The 21,421-nt window shown below is 45.2% G+C and overlaps 1 protein-coding gene across 2 annotated transcripts; it reads right to left on the bottom strand.

The window, feature by feature from the left end:
- Nucleotides 1–535: 535 nt before the first annotated feature.
- Nucleotides 536–16,238, bottom strand: LOC123995672 (PR domain zinc finger protein 1-like). Of its 2 annotated transcripts, XM_046299332.1 has the most exons (8): nt 16,031–16,238; nt 13,705–13,983; nt 9,801–9,920; nt 8,504–8,756; nt 4,647–4,860; nt 3,824–4,127; nt 2,072–2,200; nt 536–1,844 (listed from the first exon to the last, which is right to left on the bottom strand). In XM_046299332.1, the coding sequence occupies exons 1-8, from the start codon at nt 16,055–16,057 to the stop codon at nt 1,461–1,463; spliced, it is 1,710 nt and encodes a 569-aa protein (XP_046155288.1). In that variant the 5' UTR covers nt 16,058–16,238; the 3' UTR covers nt 536–1,460. The 2 variants fall into 2 exon arrangements, with proteins under 2 accessions (XP_046155288.1, XP_046155287.1); XM_046299331.1 differs by having other exon boundaries at nt 3,824–4,860; nt 16,031–16,237.
- Nucleotides 16,239–21,421: the final 5,183 nt, after the last annotated feature.

Below are 21,421 nucleotides of genomic sequence, written 5' to 3' on the forward strand. Positions count from 1 at the left end.
CATCTGCTAAATGACTACAATATAAATGTAAAATAACATCTTTCTGTTTTCTCAATGACATTCAATTCATCATTGAAAAAGGCACACGTTTAAGTTTGTTCCACCTGAGCGAGTCTGACCACAAGTCAGAGACCAGTACGACACACCAAATGCGTTTGATGGATCCTTTTTGTCTTCTTTTAATGCTCTTTAAGGGGAAAGTAATCTAAAATGAATGGAAAGTAATCAGATTACATTACTGAGTTTGGGGTAATCCAAAAGTTACGTTACTGATGACAATTTTGGACAACCTACTACTACTAGTAACTGTAACAGATGACATTAAGAAAGTAACCTACCCAAGCCTGCACACACACACGCACGCACGCACCACCCACACACACACACACACACACACACACACACACACACACACACACACACACACACACACACACACACACACACACACACACACACACACACACACACACACACACACACACACAAATGTGAATAAACACATTCAAATGTAAAGTAAGGCACATTATTTCTTTATGCATGAATTGTTTATTTTCAATTATTGCCCCACATCATCAAGAAATAAGAAATGACAAGAACAGATAGTAGGAAATAAAACTCTGTTATAAACATTTGATCACAAGTCTCTGTCTTTGTGGCTTCCTCAGGTTACAAAAAACTGCATAATAAATTAATAATAAGGCTGAGGATATCATAGGTACAATACAATGTTTATATTCTCTGATAATAATGTTCTCCTAGTAAAATCCCACTTATTCACCACAAGAGGATGGTGTAAGCTTAATTGGGGAGGACGGTCTTGTGGTAATGGCTGGAGCGGAATTTGTGGAATGATATCAAATACATTAAACACATGGTTTCCATGTGTTTGCTATTCTATTCGCTCTGTTGCAGTCATTTGTATGAGCAGTCCTCCCCTCAGCAGCCTCCACTGCTCTTCACATTGCCCTGAGAGTAAAAATCCCTGTAATAGAGACAAAGCCTTGCTTCAAACAGTAAAGGTCACTATCAGGCCACTGTCACCCTGATGGATTATCAGTACGCTGTCTCTTATACTCTTTCCACACTATCATTACTGAATCAAGCTGTACTGTGCTGGCTTGGATATTTCATTTTCACATGGTCCTTTCCAGTACATTGCAAACACTATACATTGTATGTGGATGCATAACCAGGCCAGTGCAGTACAACACGTTTTGCCATGGCTTACCTCGGCTCAGTAGTTTGAAAAGGGTATTAGTGGACTGTCACATGACCCGACTCCTGTTTGACATAGCCAGGATGCAGAGGTAGAGGTCGGCTGTGATACTGCAACCTAAGGACAGAGGATTCCCTCGCTGCTGCATAGTAGGCCATGCTCGACTAGTGACATATTCCCATTGGCGCCGTTAAAATGGTTGGAGCTCTTCCGCCCCAACTCCATCTCCTGCAGCAGGACGCTAGTGCTGCTGTTCCCCTTTCTCCGCCTCAGCTCCCGCTGCCATTGCCTCCAGGCGTTCCGCAGCCTTGCTCAGGTCGAACTGCTCAATCGCCGCATTGACACGGTGCAACTCCTCAACAGAGGGAACAGGGCCTGAGGGGTCGGCTCCTGAGGGGCAGAAACCCTGGAGGTGCACCTGGAGGCTGCAGTAATTGAGGTAGGCGCATAGGCAGTGTGGGCAGTGGTAGGGGCGCTCGCCAGTGTGCAGGCGCTTGTGGAGCTTGAGGTGGGCATACTGGGTGAAGCGGGCCAAGCACAGCTTACACTGATAGGGCTTCTCACCTGAGTGGAGACGCAGATGGGTCTTGAGGTTGCTGGTGCTGCTAAAACGCTTGCGGCACACCTGAAGCGAAAGAGAGAGAGATGGGGGGGAGAAAGGATGAGAGTAATTACTTCATGAATGGTGTTTCTTTAGCAGTAGTGCAAGATTAGTATGAGATTTTACGCAGGCTTGCTTGGGAATATTCTGATGTGTTATTTTGTGCTCCCATTGTCAACTTAGTGCAGTATACCATAGTGAAGAATGATGGTATCAGGGAAGCATGACATATCAGTGAAGTATCAGTATACCTGGCATTCGTGTGGCTTCTCCCCAGTGTGAACCAGGAAGTGTTTCTGCAGGTGGGCCAGCTGGGTGAAGTCCTTACTGCAGGTCTGACACCTGAAGGGCCGCTCTCCACTGTGGACGCGCAGGTGGACCTGGAGACAGGAAACATAATAGCAGGAAGGAAGGAAACAGAAAGATAGACAGGAAGAGAGAGCCATAAAAAGGAAATGAAAAGTGGAAAGACAAAAAACAGAGGATGATACAAATCTATTTCATGAAAAGAACAGAAAGCCCCTATACACCCAATTACCACCTTTGTTGCAGCCTGGTCTCATACACTAGCCGTAACATAGTAACAAAAAATCAAGGACACTCAAATGAGTAGGATATGTTATGGTTCGTATGGTTACATGAGACAGAAGGTTACCTAAGGCAAAGGTTGGCTTTTAACATGAACGTTTAGCAACCCAAAGGTTGTGTGTTCGAATCTCATCATGGTCAACTTTAGCTTATTAGTAACTTTGTAACTATTTACTACTTGTTGTGTTAGCTAACCCTTCCCCTAACCCTTTAACCAAACTCCTAAACTTAATTCCAACACTAACCTTAACCCCTAACCCCTAGCCTAGCTAACGTTAGCCACAACAAATTATAATTCATAACAAATCATACTTACTGCAAATTTGTAACATACTGTACGAAAAGCAATTCATAACATATCATACAAACTGTTCATTCATAACATATATATGAATTGTAATTTGTAACATACACTAGATTACCAAAAGTATGTGAACACCTGCTCGTTGAACATCTCATTCCAAAATCATGGGCATTAATATGGAGTTGGTCCCCCTTTTGCTGCTACAACAGCATCTACTCTTCTGGGAAGAAGAGTGGGGACTTGCTTCCATTAAGCCAGAACAGCATTAGTGATGTCGGGCACTGATGTTGGGTGATTAGATTTGGCTCGCAGTTGGCGTTCCAAATCATCCCAAAGGTGTTCAATGGGGTTGAGGTCAGGGCTCTGTGCAGGCCAATCAAGTTCTTCCACACTTATCTCGACAAGCCATTTCCGTTTGGACCTTGCTTTCTGCACGGGGGCATTGTCATGCTGAAACAGGAAATATTTTCCTTCACTGGAACTAAGGGGACTAGCCCCCAAAAAATGAAAAACAGCTCCAGATCATTATTCCTCCTCCACCAAACTTTACAGTTGGCACTATGCATTCGAGCAGGTAGCACTCTCCTGGCATTCGCCAAACCCGGATTCGTCCATCGGACTGCCAGTTTTTGTCTATGGAGATTGCATGGCTGTGTGCTCAATTTTATACACCTGTCAGCAACGGGTGTGGCTGAAATAGTCAAATCCACTCAATTGAAGGGGTGTCCACATACTTTTGTATGTATGGTGTATCATAGGAAATGGAAGATGTACATCCACAAATTAATATATTCCATTACAAACCTAGCATATCATACATGTTTCAGTGTCCCAGATTTGTGTTTATTTTGTTACATCTATCAATGAGTCCAGGTTGTCTATCGATCCAATAAAGGTGGTAATTAGGAGCGTGTAGTGTAATTGGGAGTATATACTGTTATTTTCATACTTTGTTAGCCCATCAGCAGTTTTTTCAGGTTCTTCGCATGACCACAAACGTTTCCATAAGCAAAACTATTTCAATAATGATATCATATTAGCATAAACTATCATCTAAACATAAAGTACTTGTAATCTCAGACATGGGCCATATGATCAGGGACTGACTGACCTTGAGGTTGGATAGCTGACCGAAGAGCTTGCTGCAGATGTTGCACTCGTACCGGATCTTCCCATTCTTCCGTGTGAGCGGGTAGGACAGGGTCTTGTACCCGATGACCCGTCCACCATGCCTGGCCTTCCGCAGGTCCACTGCCCCTTCCTCTGCACTGTGGCTGGAGCTCAGGAGGGCGGATGTGCGCTTGGAGGGGAGGTAGTCAGAAGAGGCGGGCAGGCCCGCCAGCGGTGAGCCTCCCCTGGGTGCGAGGCAGTTTGCCATTGAAGAGGTAGCTGGTAGAGGCTGGTCATCGAAGGTGCTGCTGGCAGATGAATGATTGGGGTCACTGAAATTGTCCATTGGTGTCAAAGGTAGGTTTTTAAGGTAATTCTTTGGTGAAGGCACATGGTCCCCAAGGTGTTTGCACCCATTGGTCGGCATACAATTGAGGTCTTTTTTGCTTTTGGTCTGTGCGAGGGGCAGATCTCTGCTGCCATTGGGCAGTGAGAGGTTTTTTGGGGTGGTGGTCAGTGCAAGCAGGAGCTCTTTGTGTACATTGGCAGATGGGCGCAGAACGTGTGGGTACACCTCAAAAGGCAGCATGTGAGGTGGAAATGGCATATGAGGAGCTATTCTGTCACTGTACAGGGGGTATGTGTGAGGTAGTAGGCTGTTAATGCCAAGCGGGAAGTGAGGTATGAGGTAGGGACTGCACAGTGAACTGGGGTACATGCGACCTGGCAATGACGACACTGTGTAATGTTGGGCTGTGATGGGGATGCCCAGGCTGGGCTTGACAGGGAAGTGCATGTGGGGGCTGACACGGCTGCTGAGGGACCTTTTGGGGATTGGGGGGCCACAGTACTGGATGGGTGGGTAGCTGGAGTAGACCACAGAGGGGCACAGGGGTAGGACAGGGCTGCAGGTTGAGGACAGTGCTGATTCGGGGAGTTGGGGGCAAGTGGGGTCGGGCTTGGTGTGCTCCATCCTCAGGATTTCAGACATGCTGTGCCCCGTCTTCCCTGAATTCTTTCCACGAACATTGTTTTGCTCTGTGGGACAAAAAAAAAGACACAGACACACATACTTAGGGTAAAGTTTTGTCACACAAAAGAATCAAATCTAATTTTATTTGTCACATGCGCAGAATACAGCAGACCTTACTTACAAGCCCTTAACCTACAATGCAGAGTAAGAAAATATTTGGTAAATAAACAAAAGTTTTAAAAAGTAACACAATAAAATAACAATAACGAGGCTACATACAGGGAGTACCGGTACCGAGTCAACGTGTGGGGGTAGGGGTAAAGTGACTATGCATAGATAATAAACAGCATGTAGGACCAGTGTAAAAATGGGGGTCAATGCAAATAGTCCAGGTAGCCATTTGATCAATTGTTCAGCAGTGTTACGGCTAAGGGGGTAAAAGCTGTTAAGGTGCTGCTTGCCATGCGGTAAAGAGAGAACAGTCTATGACTTGGGTGGCTGGAGTCTGACAATTTTTAGGGCCTTACTCTAACCGCTTGGTATAGAGGTCCTGGATGACAGGAAGCTTGGCCCCGTTGATGTACTGGGCTGTACGCACAACTCCTGCTCTCCCTCTCCGGCGTTCGACGTCGCCAGTTTATTCACTATTACGCACACCCGTGCTTCATGAGACTCGCCTGGACTCCATCACCTTCCTGATTCCCTCCCATTTATCTGTCACTCCCTTTGGTTCTTTCCCCAGGCGTTATTGATGATTTTCTTGGTTTTTATGTCTGTACTCCATTTATTATTAAATGCACTCCCGGTACTTGCTTCCTGACTCCTAGTGTACACGTTACATACCCTCTGTAGTGCCTTGCAGTCTGATACCGACCAATTGGCATACCAGAAGGTGATGCAACCAGTCAGGATGCTCTCGATGGTGTAGCTGTGGAATTTTTTGAGTATCTAAGGACCCATGCCAAATATTTTCAGTCTCCTGAGGGGGAATAGGTGTTGTCGTGCCCTCTTTACGACTGCCTTTGTGCGTTTGGACCATGGTAGTTTGTTCGTTTGTTGGTGAACTTGCAGCTCTCGACACACTCCACTACAGCCCCGTCGATGTGAATTGGGGTGTGCTCGGCTCCCCTTAACCTGTAATACACAATCAGCTCCATAGTCTTGCTCACATTGAGGGATAGGTTGTTGTCCTGGCACTACACTGCCTAGTCACTGACCTCCTCCCTATAGGCTGTCTCATCATTGTTGGTGATCAGGCCTACCATCATTTTGTTTACGATGGTATTGGAGTCGTGCTTGGCCACACAGTCATGGGTGAACGGGGAGTAAAGATTGGACTAAGCACGCACCCCTGAGGGGCCCACGTGTTGAGGATCAGCATGTGAGATGTGTTGTTGCCTAACCTTACCACCTGGGGGTGGTCCATCAGGAAGTCCAGGATCCAAAGAGGTGTTTAGTTCCAGGTTCTTTAGCTTAGTGTTGAGCTTTGAAGGCACTATGGAGTTGAACGCTGAGCTATAGTTAATGAACAGCATTCTCACGTAGGGCAGTATGGAGTGCAATAGAGATTGCGTAGTCTGTGGATCTTTTGGCGGCGGTATGCAAATTGGAGTAGGTCTAGGGTTTCTTGAATGATGGTGTTTATGTGAGCCATGACCAGCCTTTCATTGCACTTCATGGCTACAGACGTTGACTGCTACGAGTCGGTAGTAATTTAGGGAGGCTACCTTGGCGTTCTTGGGCACAGGGACTATGGTGGTCTGCTTGAAACATATAGGTATTACAGACTCGGTCAGGGAGAGGATGAAAATGTCAGTGAAGACAGCCCTGCTCCCTTGTGAATGTTGACCCGTTTAAAGTCCTTACTCACATCGGTTACAGAGAGTGTGATCACACAGTTGTCCGAAACAGCTGGTGCTCTCATCCATGGTTCAGTGTTGCTTGCCTCGAAGTGTGCATAGAAGTTATTTAGCTCGTCTGGTAGGCTTGCATCACTTGGCAGCTCGCGGCTTTGCTTCCCTTTGTAGTCCGTAATAGTTTGCAAGCTCTGCCACATCCGACGAGCATTAGAGCCGGTGTAGTAGGATTCAATCTTAGTCCTTCATTGACACTTTACCTGTTTGATGGTTTGTCGGAAGGATTTCCTTAAAAGTGTCTGGATTAGCACAGATCTGTGGAAAAAGTACCATAAAACTATAATTTGCAGCGTGATAAGTTTAGTCACCAGTGCGATGCATTGGATCCACAGGACACAATCGTGAGATGCAGTCTTTGGAATTCACATTGAATGATATTCCTTCTCAACCTTTTTGAAATGTTATTGTTATCTTGCATGCTGTCAATTGCTTGTGCCGAATGTAACCACTAATGATCACACTAACTGCACTGGGGAGAGAACTCACACACTGACTTCACACAAAGCAACAAAGGGTTAAAGTTTACCGACAGCCTAGTGTATTAAATTACCATTATCTGTCTGACTAATTGCATTGTGTCACATCAGCACTAGTCTAACCTATGACAAGAGTTTAAGAGTTGGTGTCACAAAGCCAAAACTTTTATTTCCACCTAAACGGCCTAACTTTTTGTTGAATTCTGAATACCTCTGAAAAAGTCTCTCAATAAAGAAGAAGTGATCAAATACTGTACTGTCAGGGATTGGTGACAGACAGACAGACAGACAGACAGACAGACAGACAGACAGACAGACAGACAGACAGACAGACAGACAGACAGACAGACAGACAGACAGACAGACAGACAGACAGACAGACAGACAGACAGACAGACAGACAGACAGACAGACAGACAGACAGACAGACAGACAGACAGACAGACAGACTCCAATTTGTTTCACAGGACCACCCCTCCCTCTCTTCCTGAGAGGTGAGCACTCAGGCAAACTAACAACCAACACTCTTGGATATACCAATCTGTCAGCGGGAACGCCTTGCTAGGAAGTTCAAGTAGTCAACGGAGCACTTCCTCCCGCTCTTCCTCTTCAAGAGCAGCCAAATGAATAAGGGAAACCTTCCAGAGAACTATCAGCACCTCAACACCCCCCCTCCTGGATTGTTGTGTGTGTGTGTGTGTGTGTGTGTGTGTGTGTGTGTGTGTGTGTGTGTGTGTGTGTGTGTGTGTGTGTGTGTGTGTGTGCGTGCGTGCGTGCGTGCGTGCGTGCGTGCGTGCGTGAAAAAATTGGTCTCTCCCTATTGAGACAAAATCACTCCTGGTGACACCTGGAGCTAGATCTTATCTCCTTTCTTTTCTCTCCTCACAAAGGCCTGTGGGTGTGACTTTTATTACTGGTTAAACACCCACACAAAGAGTTTGTAAGTCGACTGGATCATTGACTGAGCGATTTTGGCTTTGAATGACCACCTACATCCACCCATTGCTATGGTAAACTCTAGGAATGGCTCTCTACTCCTTTCAATGCATTGTGCCGAACACGCATTGACCATATTGCTTTTCACATCCCCTCACCACAGTGAATACAAGTCCCACAGACCCCATATTGTCCCATTCTGTATTAGATTGGATCAAATGGGATTGGATCCGTTAGGCTGGTCTAGTATAATTTATTAAGTACATTAGTTCCAGGCTTGATTCCTATATGAATCTGATGTTAGTCGAGGAGGCCACAAAACAGCAACTTGCTGCCAGATGTAGCTCCTCTGCATTTCAGAATCCATCTCAGAAACGTACCAATTCTCTCCGTGAAGAGCTCTCCGGGGGGCGGGTAGTTGAGACGGTGGGCGAACTCCGGGCAGTACCACACCAGCAGCTCCTGGCCCGGTGGCACGGCTCTCACCGTGTAGAAGTAGATGGCCATGCCAGTCTGGCACGCCGCCAGGTTCTGGTCTCCGTGACAACGGGCCGGGTTGACGTAGCGCATCCAGTTGCTCTTCTCCTCGTCCAAGCCATCCAGGATGTGATGTAACCGACCCTCGGAGAACACCTGGAGAGAGACAAGAGAGGGAGAGAGAATTAGATGACTACATCAACACAACCTTCTCCCACGGCTCTGAAACCTAAGATATGGCATCAATCCAGTAATATGACGTGAGAAAGGAAGTCACTCAGGATGTTGTTCTATCTATCATATAAGGTGTGGAGGGATTTGGTTGGTGGTGGTAGTGGTGGCGTACCCGGTGTAGTCATAATGTGTTGTTTCTACCGGAATGACACGAGTCAATTCACAACTGACTGTGTTATATCACTCTAACTTCAATGTCATACCTACAGTATGTACCATTGCAGCACACCTAAATGGTTAGACATTCCTGGAGAGCAACAAAAAAAAGAGATCCTTCTCTCTGGATTTGTGCTCTACCACAGTTTCCCACTCAATCTGCTTTATATCACTTTGTTTGTTTGGTCTTTGTCTGGAAGCAGTGTTGTTTGCAGATTGACTCATGACTTTACAGAGTCCAGGTTGTCTATGTGATGGCTGTGTTAATCTCATGTCTGTGGAGTGGCCCAGTTGTTTAGATATTGTGTCGGGACTGTGTATAGTCTGTTGGTCTGTGTCATGACTATGCTGTTTGCAGGCCTAAGCCGTTAGCTGTGTGTATGCAAGTGGAAGTCGTGGCTCGCAGGCCCTAGGCCACTTCCTTGCTTAGTCAGTGTGAGAGTCAGTGTGTGTGTGTGTGTGTGTGTGTGTGTGTGTGTGTGTGTGCGCACGCGCGTGTGTTTCCCAGCAGTGAGACCGTGGCACTGCTGAGAGGAGCAGTGAGTGGAAAAGCACTGCTTCACTGAAACAGAACAGCTGTGTGTGTGACCTCCTCCCCAACGAGAAAACACACGCACACACACCTTCACACACAACCTTTACAGTAAAGCAAAAAATAACACATTGACATAAAAACACAAGCACACACACACACACACACACATTACACAGGATGTGAGACCACAAGTGTCAATTTGTGCAATCCCTCTACCCCCTGTAGAAGTGAACAGAATTTGACCTCAATGAGATCCCACAATGCCCCTCACTTACTCTCCAGAAGTACTTCCTGTTGGCATCTTTGGGCACCATGTCATTGCTGTAGGTCTGGCCCACCAGAGGGCCGAACCGTGTACCCTTCTGAATGAGCTCCCGACTGGTCACCCCAAGCACCTGTACAACACAGGAAGGAGGAAGGGGAGGACCATCCTCCTCAGTGAATTTCATAAAAATAACAATTCTAAAACATTTAAAAAGTAATATTTTCTCGATAAAACTATAGTTAATATAATCACGTCACCAATGAATTGATTAAAACACTATTTTGTAAAGGAGGTCTACAGTAGCCTCAGCAGCACCCTGTAGGGTAGCACCATGGTGTAGCCAGAGGACAGCTAGACTCCGTCTTCCTTTGAGTGCATTGACTTCAATACAAAACCTAGGAGGCTCACCCCCCTCCATAGACTTACTCAGTAATTATGATAACTTCCAGAGGATGTCCTTCAACCTATCAGAGCTCTTGCAGCATGAACTGACATGTCCGCCCAATCAAAGGATCAGAGAGTGAATCTCGTACTGAAAGCATAAGCTACAACTAGCTAGCACTGCAGTGGTGAGTAGTTGACTCAAAGGGAGAGAGCCAATAGTTGAACAGTTTTGAACAAATTTCTTTATTCCAAAATTAAGGAGAAGCAAGAGAGAGATAGCGAGAGAGAGATTGTCTTTTTTTTCAGTTTCACTTACTTATCTATTAAATGCAGCTAGCTAGTTTCGCCTACCTACTCAAACACCCTGGTCAAACAGAGGGATGCTATGTTAGCTAGCTGGCTATGACTATCCAACACAACACTCTTCCAAGTCAAGGTAAGGTTTTGGATTTACAAATGTATTGCCACCGCTGCCGGCATAAATGCTAAACTGCTTACTGACTGTACACTGTAACGTTACTGCATGATTGTAGCAGGTTTACTAACACATTAGTTCTATTATCAATGCTGACTATGACGTTACTTTAGCTAATATGGTGACACCGATTTTTGGCAGGATAGAACAGCCGACAAGGTGTGGTGGTCTATGTATATTTGTAAACAACAGCTGGTGCACAAAATCTAAGGAAGTCTTGAGGTTTTGCTCACCTGAGGTAGAGTATCTCATGATAAGCGGTAGACCACACTATTTACCAAGAGACTTGTCATCTATATTCTTCCTGGCTGTCTATTTAACACCACAGACCGATGCTGGCACTAAGACCAATGAGCTGTATACGGCCATAAGGAAACAGGAAGACACTCATCCAGAGGCAGCGCTCCTAATGGCCGGGGACTTTAATGCAATCCGTTTTACCTAATTTCTACCAGCATATTAAATGTGCAACCAGAGGGAAAAATCTCTAGACCACCTTTACTCCACACACAGAGACATGAGCAAAGCTCTCCCTTGCCCTCCATTTGGTAAATCTGACCATAATTCTATCCTGAATCCTGCTTACAAGCAAAAACTAAAGCAGGAAGCACCAGTGACTCGGTCAATAGAAAAGTGGTCAGATGACGCAGATGCTAAGCTACAGGACTGTTTTGCTAGCACAGACTGGAATAAGTTTGATGATGTCGTCCTCACAGTGACACAGTATATACCCCAACCAGAAGTTATGGATTACAGGCAACATCCACACAGAGCTAAAAGGTAGAGCTGCTGCTTTCAGGACTCTTAACCCGGAATCTTATAGAAATCCCTCTATGCCCTCCGACGAACTATCAAACAGGCAAAGCGTCAATACAGGACTAAGATCGAATCGTACTACATTTGTTTCAACGCTCATCGGACGTGGCAGGGCAAACTATTACAGACTACAAAGGGAAGCCCAGCCACGAGTTGCCCAGTGACACAAGCCTACCAGACGAGCTAAATTACTTCTATGCTCGTGTCGAGGCAAGTAACACTGAAACATGCATGAGATGTGAGAAAGACCTTTAAACAGATCAACATTCACAAGGCCGCAGGGCCAGAAGGATTACTTGGACGTGTACAGCATGTGCTGACCAACTGGCAAGTGTCTTCACTGACATTTTCAACCTCTCCCTGTCTGAGTCTGTAATACCAACATGTTTCAAGCAGAACACCATAGTCCCTGCGCCCAAGAACACTAAGGTAACCTGCCTAAATGACTACCAACCCGTAGTACCTCAGGTCTGTAGCCATGAAGTGCTTTGGAAGGCTGGGCATGGCTCACATCAACACCATTATCGCAGAAACCCTAAACCCACTCCAATTTGCATACCGCCCCAACAGATCCACAGATGATGCAATATCTATAGCACTCCACACTACCCTTTCACACCTGGACAAAAGTAACACTTACATGAGAATGGTTTTCATTTACTACAGCTCAGTGTTCAACACCATAGTGCCCTCTAAGCTCATCACTAAGCTAACAACCCTGGGACTAAACACCTCCCTCTGCAAGAGAATTTCTGACGGGCCACCCCCAATTGGTAAGGTAGGTAACAACACATCCGCCACACTGATCCTCAACACAGGGGCCCCTCAGGGGTGCGTGCTCAGTCCCCTCCTGTACTCCCTGTTCACTCATGACTGCATGGCCAGGCACGACTCCAACACCATCATTATGTTTGCCGATGACAACAGTGGTAGGCCTGATCACCAACAGCGATAAGACAGCCTATAGGGAGGAGGTCAGAGACCTGGCTGTGTGGTGCCAGGACAACAACCTCTCCCCTCAATGTGATCAAGACAAAGGAGATTGTGGACTCCAGGAAAAGGAACTGTGAAGCCAGCTGTATAGCCTATTGCCTGCTTCTGTTTTTAAGTATTTTATTAAATGTGAACAATGTTGTTTCTGTTTGGTGCTGTTTGGTGCTTTTCATTAAATCATGCATAGCTGTTCTTTATATGGCCTAAAATAAATGTGTTCATCTGGGCACAATACAACATGTATTAGATAACGGCACAATTATGGGGCTTGGGCTGATTAAATGTTGTCAATGCCATCAAACTAGCTGATATACTTCTTGGACCGGAGATTATTTACGATCAGTAGCAAGGGTCTCAGTGTCTCCGCTTTACAGTTTATTGGCAAGGGACATTGGGAACGGGGAATGTAAAGTATAGTATCCACCTGTTCACAGGCTGTGGCTGTGAAGACAGAGGCTGCACCCCAAACGGCACAATATTCCCTATTTGGTGCACTACTTTTGACCAGGGCCCATAGGGAAACCTTATGGTCAAAAGCAGAGCACTAAATGGGGAATATTGTGCCGTTTGGGACGCACCCAGTGGCTATTGTCTTGCCATCTGTCTTAAGATGTACACAGCGTAAAAGACACAGAGAGGAAAAGCTGGAAAGACAACAGTGTGTCAAGCATTTCTTCCTCCCGAGGAAGGATGGAAAGATGGAAGGATGGAAGGAAGTGGGAGTGATGTAAGGGAAGTTTTCCAAAATGCACACACAGAACAAATATAGTACAGCTGTATGCACACACACACACACACACACACACACACACACACACACACACACACACACACACACACACACACACACACACACACACACACACACACACACACACACACACACACACACACACACACACACACACACACACACACACACACACACACACACACACATATATACACATTACACAGACCCATTATGAACAGATAGGCATACATTCTCATGCATGTGCGCATACGTACCTGTGTGCACGCAAACATACCGAGACACACACACCCAAACACACACAAGCACACACAAACACACTAGGTCCCCACAAAGAAACACCATGCCCACTCACTCTCCCACACACAAACGAAAACACAAACAGTCAGACATACCTGTATTCAAATACTAACTCTCTCAATCTCAACTTTCATTTTTTAAGCACATCCCTCATTTCCAGGAAGGTTTGGTCTTCACGCTTTCAGTATAACCTACCTCTGCAGAGTCAGGGCAGCGTTTCAGGACCAAGTTTCTGGGTAGAGACCTCTCAGCCTTGGTCTGGTTCTCTGGGTGGTTACCCGGGTGCCACGGGTGGTCCTTCAAGATGTAGGTGCACCTCTCCTGGAACTCGGCCTCACTCCAGAGGGTCATGTCTATGTCCTGGAGGTTTGAGTCGGTCATGGTCAGGGTGGGGGTGGAGACCGATGTGGTGTGGGGAAAGGGGGAGCCATCTGAGGTTAACATGGCTGTGCTGTTCTGGGAGGAAGAGGAGGCCTAAGGAATAAGACCACAGAAGAGTATGAGAACTATGATGTGCATTAGCCCAAATAATTGATGAAGTCAATTTCCATTTTTTTCTTGTACCTGCTTATACCCTTTTCTCTCTGCTGCCCTCCCTCCCTCCCTCCCTCCCTCCTCCCTCCCTCCCTCCCTCCCTCCCTCCCTCCCTCCCTCCCTCCCTCCCTCCCTCCCTCCCTCCCTCCCTCCCTCCCTCCTATAGAATTGAAAGAGCACGAAGCATCACAAACAGCGGATGAAGTGTGCTGAAGGAGGAAGCTCTACTCTGTTTTGAACGGAGCTCAAATTAGAAGCAAGGAAGCTGAGGTGTGAGACAGTCAGAGACGGAAGGAGATGGCGGAGGGGTAAGAGGGTTGTCAAATCAATCGAAGAGGGGTGTCCTAACTAACTTTCCTAACGAACACAACCGGACAAACAAACTTCAAACGGTAGCGCCCATCCCTGCACCATCGCCGCCCACCGTTCCACACATCCTGTGACCGTCCAAAACACCATGGCAGGCTATAAGAAGAGGTTCCTGTGCACGTCAGCCGAGGTGCGGCCACCACCACTTTCACAAGTAGGAAACCAGTGTTCCCCGTGAATCAGTCCAGACTTCCTCTCTACACTGACTGGGACCTGGCTCTCTTCCCAGGTACCTGCCTCTCTGTTCGTCTGTTCCTCTGTCTTTCTGTCTGGTGGTCGACCCGGACATTCTCTTTTCACGTGGTCCTTTCCAGCACGGTTCCAGCCAATATGATGGATACGTGACCAAGCCAGTGTATTACAGGCCGGGATCCACTCAGTAGTGTGAAAAAAGATTTAATTAAGACTGGACATGAACAGGACTAGAGTTAGTATGAAAAAGGCCAATCCTAGAGCACCTTTGCAGGTGTAAACCTGTGGTAAGTGCAGAGGTGTGGGTGGAGTAAATGTTGCGAAAGGTCAGAAGCTGGTGATTTGAAATGCCATTTAGCAGACGGTTTTATCCAGAGCGACTAGTCAAGCAGGCAATACATTTGACATATGGGTAGTCCTGGAAATCGAAACCCCTATCCTAGCATTGCAATCACAGTGCTCTACCAACGGAGCTACAGGGGACCAGTTTTGCTCTTATTTTTCAAGTTATCCCAGTTGATGGTATACGGCTCAAGTTGAAGTGTCCTAGCTTTTATTATCTATTCCCTTTCTGAATGGATTGTAAAAGTCCTCCAAAATGTATGTAGACTGGTTTGACATCTTCTCCTCAACACCATTTGAAATGGTCACAACATAGCACATAGAATAATAATAATAATAATAATTGTAAATGTTTTAATACCAGCGATATCTTATTAGAACGTGTATCACGCTCATCCGTACGAGGAGAGGAAACTGATCTTCTCTTGTACTGTACACTCATCGACCAAGATTGATGGATGACATTTCACGTTTCTTTGGTACGCATCACCGCAGAGTGGAATGAGTCTCACAACAGACGGGGAAAGCTCACTCTGAAACCATGAAGCTATGAAACTGCACTCTGAAATCAATGCATGACGAGCCAAAGGCACACAGCTGTGGCCTCATGAGAAAGTTGTCAATTGTTGACTTTTAAAAATATCACCATTACGCCCTGAACACCGTATGGCACAAAGGAAGACTTTTGTAAGAGGAGTGGTGTGAAACCTGTGAGTGACTGAAAACTAATAGTTTCACAAACTTCATGAAAGCCTACAACTCAAAGATCTAATAATGAAAGCCTGCAACTCAAATCTATTTCATTGTATGACACTGTCACACCAATTGACAGAAAAATGGACATTTAGGAAATGGAGTGATGTGAAATCTGTGCAGTGTGTGACTGAAAACATACAGAACTTTCACAGACTTCATGAAAACTCATCGAACACTATCGCTGTCTCACCGTCACACGTCACATTATGACACAACAAAAATGACTTGAGGTGTAATCTGGGCTGTCCTAATTTCTACATACACACAGCGCACACTATAGTAGAATGAGAATAATAGTGGGATGGTGAAGGAGAGGTGGAGTACTTACTGTGAAGCCTTGAGAGGAGCCACACATAGAGCAGGTTATCTGTATCCTCGAGTGCCTGTGTAATTGATGGTCCCTCTCCTTCCTTCTCTTTCCCCTTCTCCCTCGCGCTCTCTCTGATGAGATTATTATACTGCGTGTACCTGTTGCAACTGAGAGACAGTGGTGTGTGTGGGTCTCTCTCTCTCTCTCTCTCTCTCTCTCTCTCTCTCTCTCTCTCTCTCTCTCTCTCTCTCTCTCTCTCTCTCTATATATATATATCTCTCTCTCGGGTGTGTGGGTCTGCCCGCTCTCTTCCTCCCGTATCTCCCTCTGTGTTTGAGACTCCTCCTTGGGGGAAGTGATCTGTTCATCTATAGTTGCAACTGAGGGACAGTGGTGTGTGTGGGTGTTTCTCTCTCTCTCTCTCTCTCTCTCTCTCTCTCTCTCTCTCTCTCTCTCTCTCTCTCTCTCTCTCTCTCTCTCTCTCTCTCTCTCTCTCTCTCTCTCTCTCTCTCTCTCTCTCTCTCTCTCTCTCTCTCTCTCTCTCTCTCTCGGGTGTGTGGGTCTGCCCGCTCTCTTCCTCCCGTATCTCCCTCCGTGTTTGAGACTCCTCCTTGGGGGAAGTGATCTGTAGTGGTGTGTGTGGGTGTTTCTCTCTCTCTCTCTCTCTCTCTCTCTCTCTCTCTCTCTCTCTCTCTCTCTCTCTCTCTCTCTCTCTCTCTCTCTCTCTCTCTCTCTCTCTCTCTCTCTCGGGTGTGTGGGTCTGCCCGCTCTCTCCCTCCTCTGTGTGTGAGACTCCTCCTTGGGGGAAGTGATCTGTTCATTCACTCCCTCTCTGCCCCGGGGGCTCGTGCTGAGATAAGAAGAACAACAAGAGCTTTCTCTCCAGGAGGTGCGTCGCCGGTCACACAGTTCTGTCCGCTTCAGACACACATCTTTGTCCTTTTTCTTTTTTTCCTGAGATTCTAACACAACCCCCCTTTTCCATCTTCCTTGGGTGTGAATGCGTATATGTCAAGCGATGTTGTTCTATGTTGTGTTTGTGGGCCTAATTTAAGATTTAGGAAAAGAGAGGGGCTATGAGACTTTGTTTGTTTGAAATGATTCCAAATAAGTTGACTTTTTCTTGTCAGTTCTTTGAAACTGAGAGTTGAATTCAAATTGAAACCAAGACTTTGGTTAGTTTCCAAAACACGACCACAACCAAAATTTCAAGAGCTTAAATGTAAATGTTTCCTACAGGTTCTGCCTTGACAAGATTACATAGACTAGGTCTATAACTCTCACATAATTGAAGTGTCACGGCTGTCACTTGAAGTATCTGCGAACATTCTGTATTTAGCTGAAGTGTTCTGAAGTTGAGGACAAAATGGAAGGCTTTGTGAATGTCTAGAAATCGGATCTACCCCCTTGCTTGACAGCTGCGGTCTGAAATAATGTTAATGAAGACATCAGTATTTGGCATTTGACTGACATAAATGTACACGTACAATGCAGGGTCAAGAGACCTTGTTCAGCCCAAGCACGTGATAACCATGTCATAATAGCTGACATAACTTGTAATAAAATGGTCATAACACTGTCATGGCCCATGTATTTACACCTGTTGTGACATATATTGTGTTATTTTATGGCTGGTTATGACACCTACATAAGAGTGTCAAAACCCATATTTATTTTAATCATTTATTCCCTGACAATAAATTTCATTTCGTTTGAAAGTTTGTTTCTTGTTGTTGTAATGAATTCTTTACAGTAGTTTTTTTCCCATAATGTTCATAATCTCACTATGACCATCCAGTGTCACTTTACTTGAACTAAGAAAATACATTTTATGACACTGTCATGAAGCATTATGACCATCCTATGTCGCTTTACATGGACTAAGACAATACACTTTATGACACTGTCATGAAGCATTATGACCATCCTATGTCGCTTTACTTGGACTAAGACAATACACTTTATGACACTGTCATGAAGCATTATGACCATCCTGTGTCGCTTTACTTGGACTAAGACAATACACTTTATGACACTGTCATGAAGCATTATGACCATCCTATGTCGCTTTACTTGGACTAAGACAATACATTTTATGACACTGTCATGAAGCATTATGACCATCCTGTGTCGCTTTACTTGGACTAAGACAATACACTTTATGACACTGTCAAGAAGCATTATGACCATCATAATCATATAAGCCAGATAGGCCTATCACGTACATGCCCTTATATCAGTCATCAGTCACATAGAGGGTGTCTTGTCCTGCTCCTGAAATCTGCTCCTGCATTCATCCCAGTCATCAGCAACAGAGCATTGGAGTAAATTCATGTCTGACATCAATGTGTGAACGATTACAATAATAATTTAACAAGGTCAGTAAAAAACATACTGTTGACACGTAGGCTATGGTGTAAGGGAGTGTTTTGCCTTGTGTGGTTGGTTTTGTGGATTGAGCCACTCTTATGTAGGTGTCATAACCAACCATAAATTAATTACCGGAGTTGGTTTTGTGGATTTAGCCACTCTTATGCAGGTGTCATAACCAGCCATAAATTAATTACCGGAGTTAGTTTTGTGAGTTTTGACACTCTTATGCAGGTGTCATAACCAGCCATAAATTAATTACCGGAGTTGGTTTTGTAGATTTAGCTACTCTTATGCAGGTGTCATAACCAGCCATAAATGAATGTTTGTACACATTGGGATTGTAAACAAACACTGTATAGCCTCAAAACATGGTTAAAACTATAATGTTGATTTCATGGATGGTCAGTCCTTGCAACTGTAGATTTGATGATGGTTACATTTCTCAAGACCCATTTTTCAGCTGTTTGCCAATAACAGTGGTGGGGTGGTGCTTTGTTATTGTTTGAACTGCATACTGCCCCTTTAACTTCAGAAACAAACTGTTGACAACTGTTTTCAAATTCTATGACATTGTTACATGACACAATGTGTTTTTGCCCGGTAGGTAGTTTCACGAAACCAAAGTCCTGTGTTGCAGCCTCTACTTGAGGAGTGTTGTTTTGTACCACTGTTGATCTGGCATGATGCCAGGCAGCCAGGCAGTTCTGACGGAGCGAAATGAGAGGATTTACGCTTGGCACGCACCACGAAAAACAATGGCAAGTGCCTACAACAGAAAGAGAATGTGTGTGTGTGTGTGTGTGCGCAAAGGGGTGCGCATGTGTATATCAGGATAAGGTACTTTGATGCGTGTATGTGAACTTTGAAGCTCTCCCTCTCTCTCCCTCTCCCTCTCCCTCTCCCTCTCCCTCCCTCTCTCTCTCTCTCTCCCTCTCCCTCTCCCTCTCTCTCTCCCTCTCTCTCTCTCTCTCTCTCTCTCTCTCTCTCTCTCTCTCTCTCTCTCTCTCTCTCTCTCTCTCTCTCTCTCTCTCTCTCCCTCTCCCTCTCCCTCCCTCTCTCTCTCCCTCTCCCTCCCTCTCTCTCTCTCTCTTTCCCCTCTCTGTTTGGTGTCCATGTCGTTCCTGTCTCCTATCCAGCTACACACCACACCAGGATCATAATTAGAGCCGTTGACAAGAAGTGCGGTATAATCTCGAGTCCCCTTCTCTTTCCTCCCTCTCTCTCCCCCACCTCCACCAGACATCTTATTCTTCACATTCTGTGGAGGGTGAGCTGTCTTCTGCTCCCCCGTCCTCTATTAGTCACACACGTGCACCTGTATATGCGTGGTGTTATGTCTCTCGGGGTTCATAACCACGGCTTTATAACAAGTCAATAGCGCTAGGTATTCAGGTCAACCATTTATCTGAAACGTAATCATCTCAAGACACATGTTACCCATGACACTCTGCGGCACAACTATGGTAGGTATGGAGGTGCAAATGATACAACCCTAATAGACAACATGTGGTATTGGATGAGTACATTTATTATTGAAAACATTACCATGTACTACAGAAAGAATAGCTGAGATCTATACAAAGAGTATACTACAAATTACTGCAATAAATGTTAGCATGTCATCTGAATGTCAGTAATTAAGTCAGTCTGTCTCTTTGCCAGACATACATGGCCGTCTGTCCATGTTTCCATAATGACAGAGTGTGAAGGCATGTGCATAGGTAGCTGGATGGAGCAACCGTGAAGTATTCACAGTAGGGTTTTGGAAACATTCTTAGACGGATATTGTCACGATCGTTTAGAGATGGATTGGACCAAGGTGCAGCGTGGTAGGCGTACATCATACATTTATTCAGTGAACACCACGTAAAGTTTTGTGGCGCTAACACAGCAACTAACCAAAAACAAGATCCCACAACTAAAGGTCGAAAAAAGGCTGCCTAAGTATGATCCCCAATCAGAGACAACGATAGACAGCTGCCTTTGATTGGGAACCATACCCGGCCCAGAAAGAAATAGAAAAACTAGAATGCCCACTCAAATCACACCCTGATCTAACCAAATAGAGAAATAAAAAGGCTCTCTCAGGTCAGGGCGTGACAGATATAGCCATGAAAGACCAAGTGTCTCCTCCTGTCTCCTCCTCCTTTGACAAAACATAATTGGAATGTGTTCAATAATGTGTCGTTGAAATCCTTAAGTCTACTGATGCACCCGGGTGTCAATCGAAGTAACGTAATAAACTATTTGGCATGGGCTGCATCTCAATCCATCACCTATGTTGGTCTTCTCATGAAAACATCTATAGTATCCCAATGGTTTGGACTTCAAATTTATATGAACCAACTATGGAAAGAGGAGATTCTCACAAAACAGGATGGTGTTCTCCTACATCGCCCACCAGTGTCACAGGACTCGTCTGAAGGTAACCAGTACCGGTTTAAAAAATGAACGGAAGTATGGAGGTAGTTTTGTGCCAACGCCCAAGAAACATTTGTAAAAAAAAAACTAAAATATACACTTCAAAACCTTAATCCTTACGATAAAAATAATGTACTGTCTTTTTTTTTGCCATTTATGAAAGTTTTATTCAATATGTTTCTATGGGCTAGAGTAGTAAAGACCAATTTCAATATTCTTTAAAAAATACATAATAATTATATACATTACATTTACATTACATTTAAGTCATTTAGCAGACGCTCTTATCCAGAGCGACTTACAAATTGGTGCATTCACCTTATGACATCCAGTGGAACAACCACTTTACAATAGTGCATCTAAATATTTTAAGGGGGGTGAGAAGGATTACTTTATCCTATCCTAGGTATTCCTTAAAGAGGTGGGGTTTCAGGTGTCTCCGGAAGGTGGTGATTGACTCCGCTGTCCTGGCGTCGTGAGGGAGTTTGTTCCACCATTGGGGAGCCAGAGCAGCGAACAGTTTTGACTGAGCTGAGCGGGAACTGTACTTCCTCAGTGGTAGGGAGGCGAGCAGGCCAGAGGTGGATGAACGCAGTGCCCTTATTTGGGTGTAGG

Source organism: Oncorhynchus gorbuscha, linkage group LG14 (assembly GCF_021184085.1).
Source record: "Oncorhynchus gorbuscha isolate QuinsamMale2020 ecotype Even-year linkage group LG14, OgorEven_v1.0, whole genome shotgun sequence".
NCBI lineage: Eukaryota > Metazoa > Chordata > Actinopteri > Salmoniformes > Salmonidae > Oncorhynchus > Oncorhynchus gorbuscha.

Bases quoted from the DNA above. Each gene is read 5' to 3' on its own strand.
- LOC123995672 (XM_046299331.1), bottom strand. From the start codon at position 16,057: ATGTGTGGCTCCTCTCAAGGCTTCACA. The intron at 9,921-13,704 runs GTAGGTTATACT...TGTGTTGTACAG, and splicing joins GCTGCCCTGACTCTGCAGAG to GTGCTTGGGGTGACCAGTCG. The intron at 4,861-8,503 runs GTACGTTTCTGA...TTTGTCCCACAG, and splicing joins GCTCTTCACGGAGAGAATTG to AGCAAAACAATGTTCGTGGA.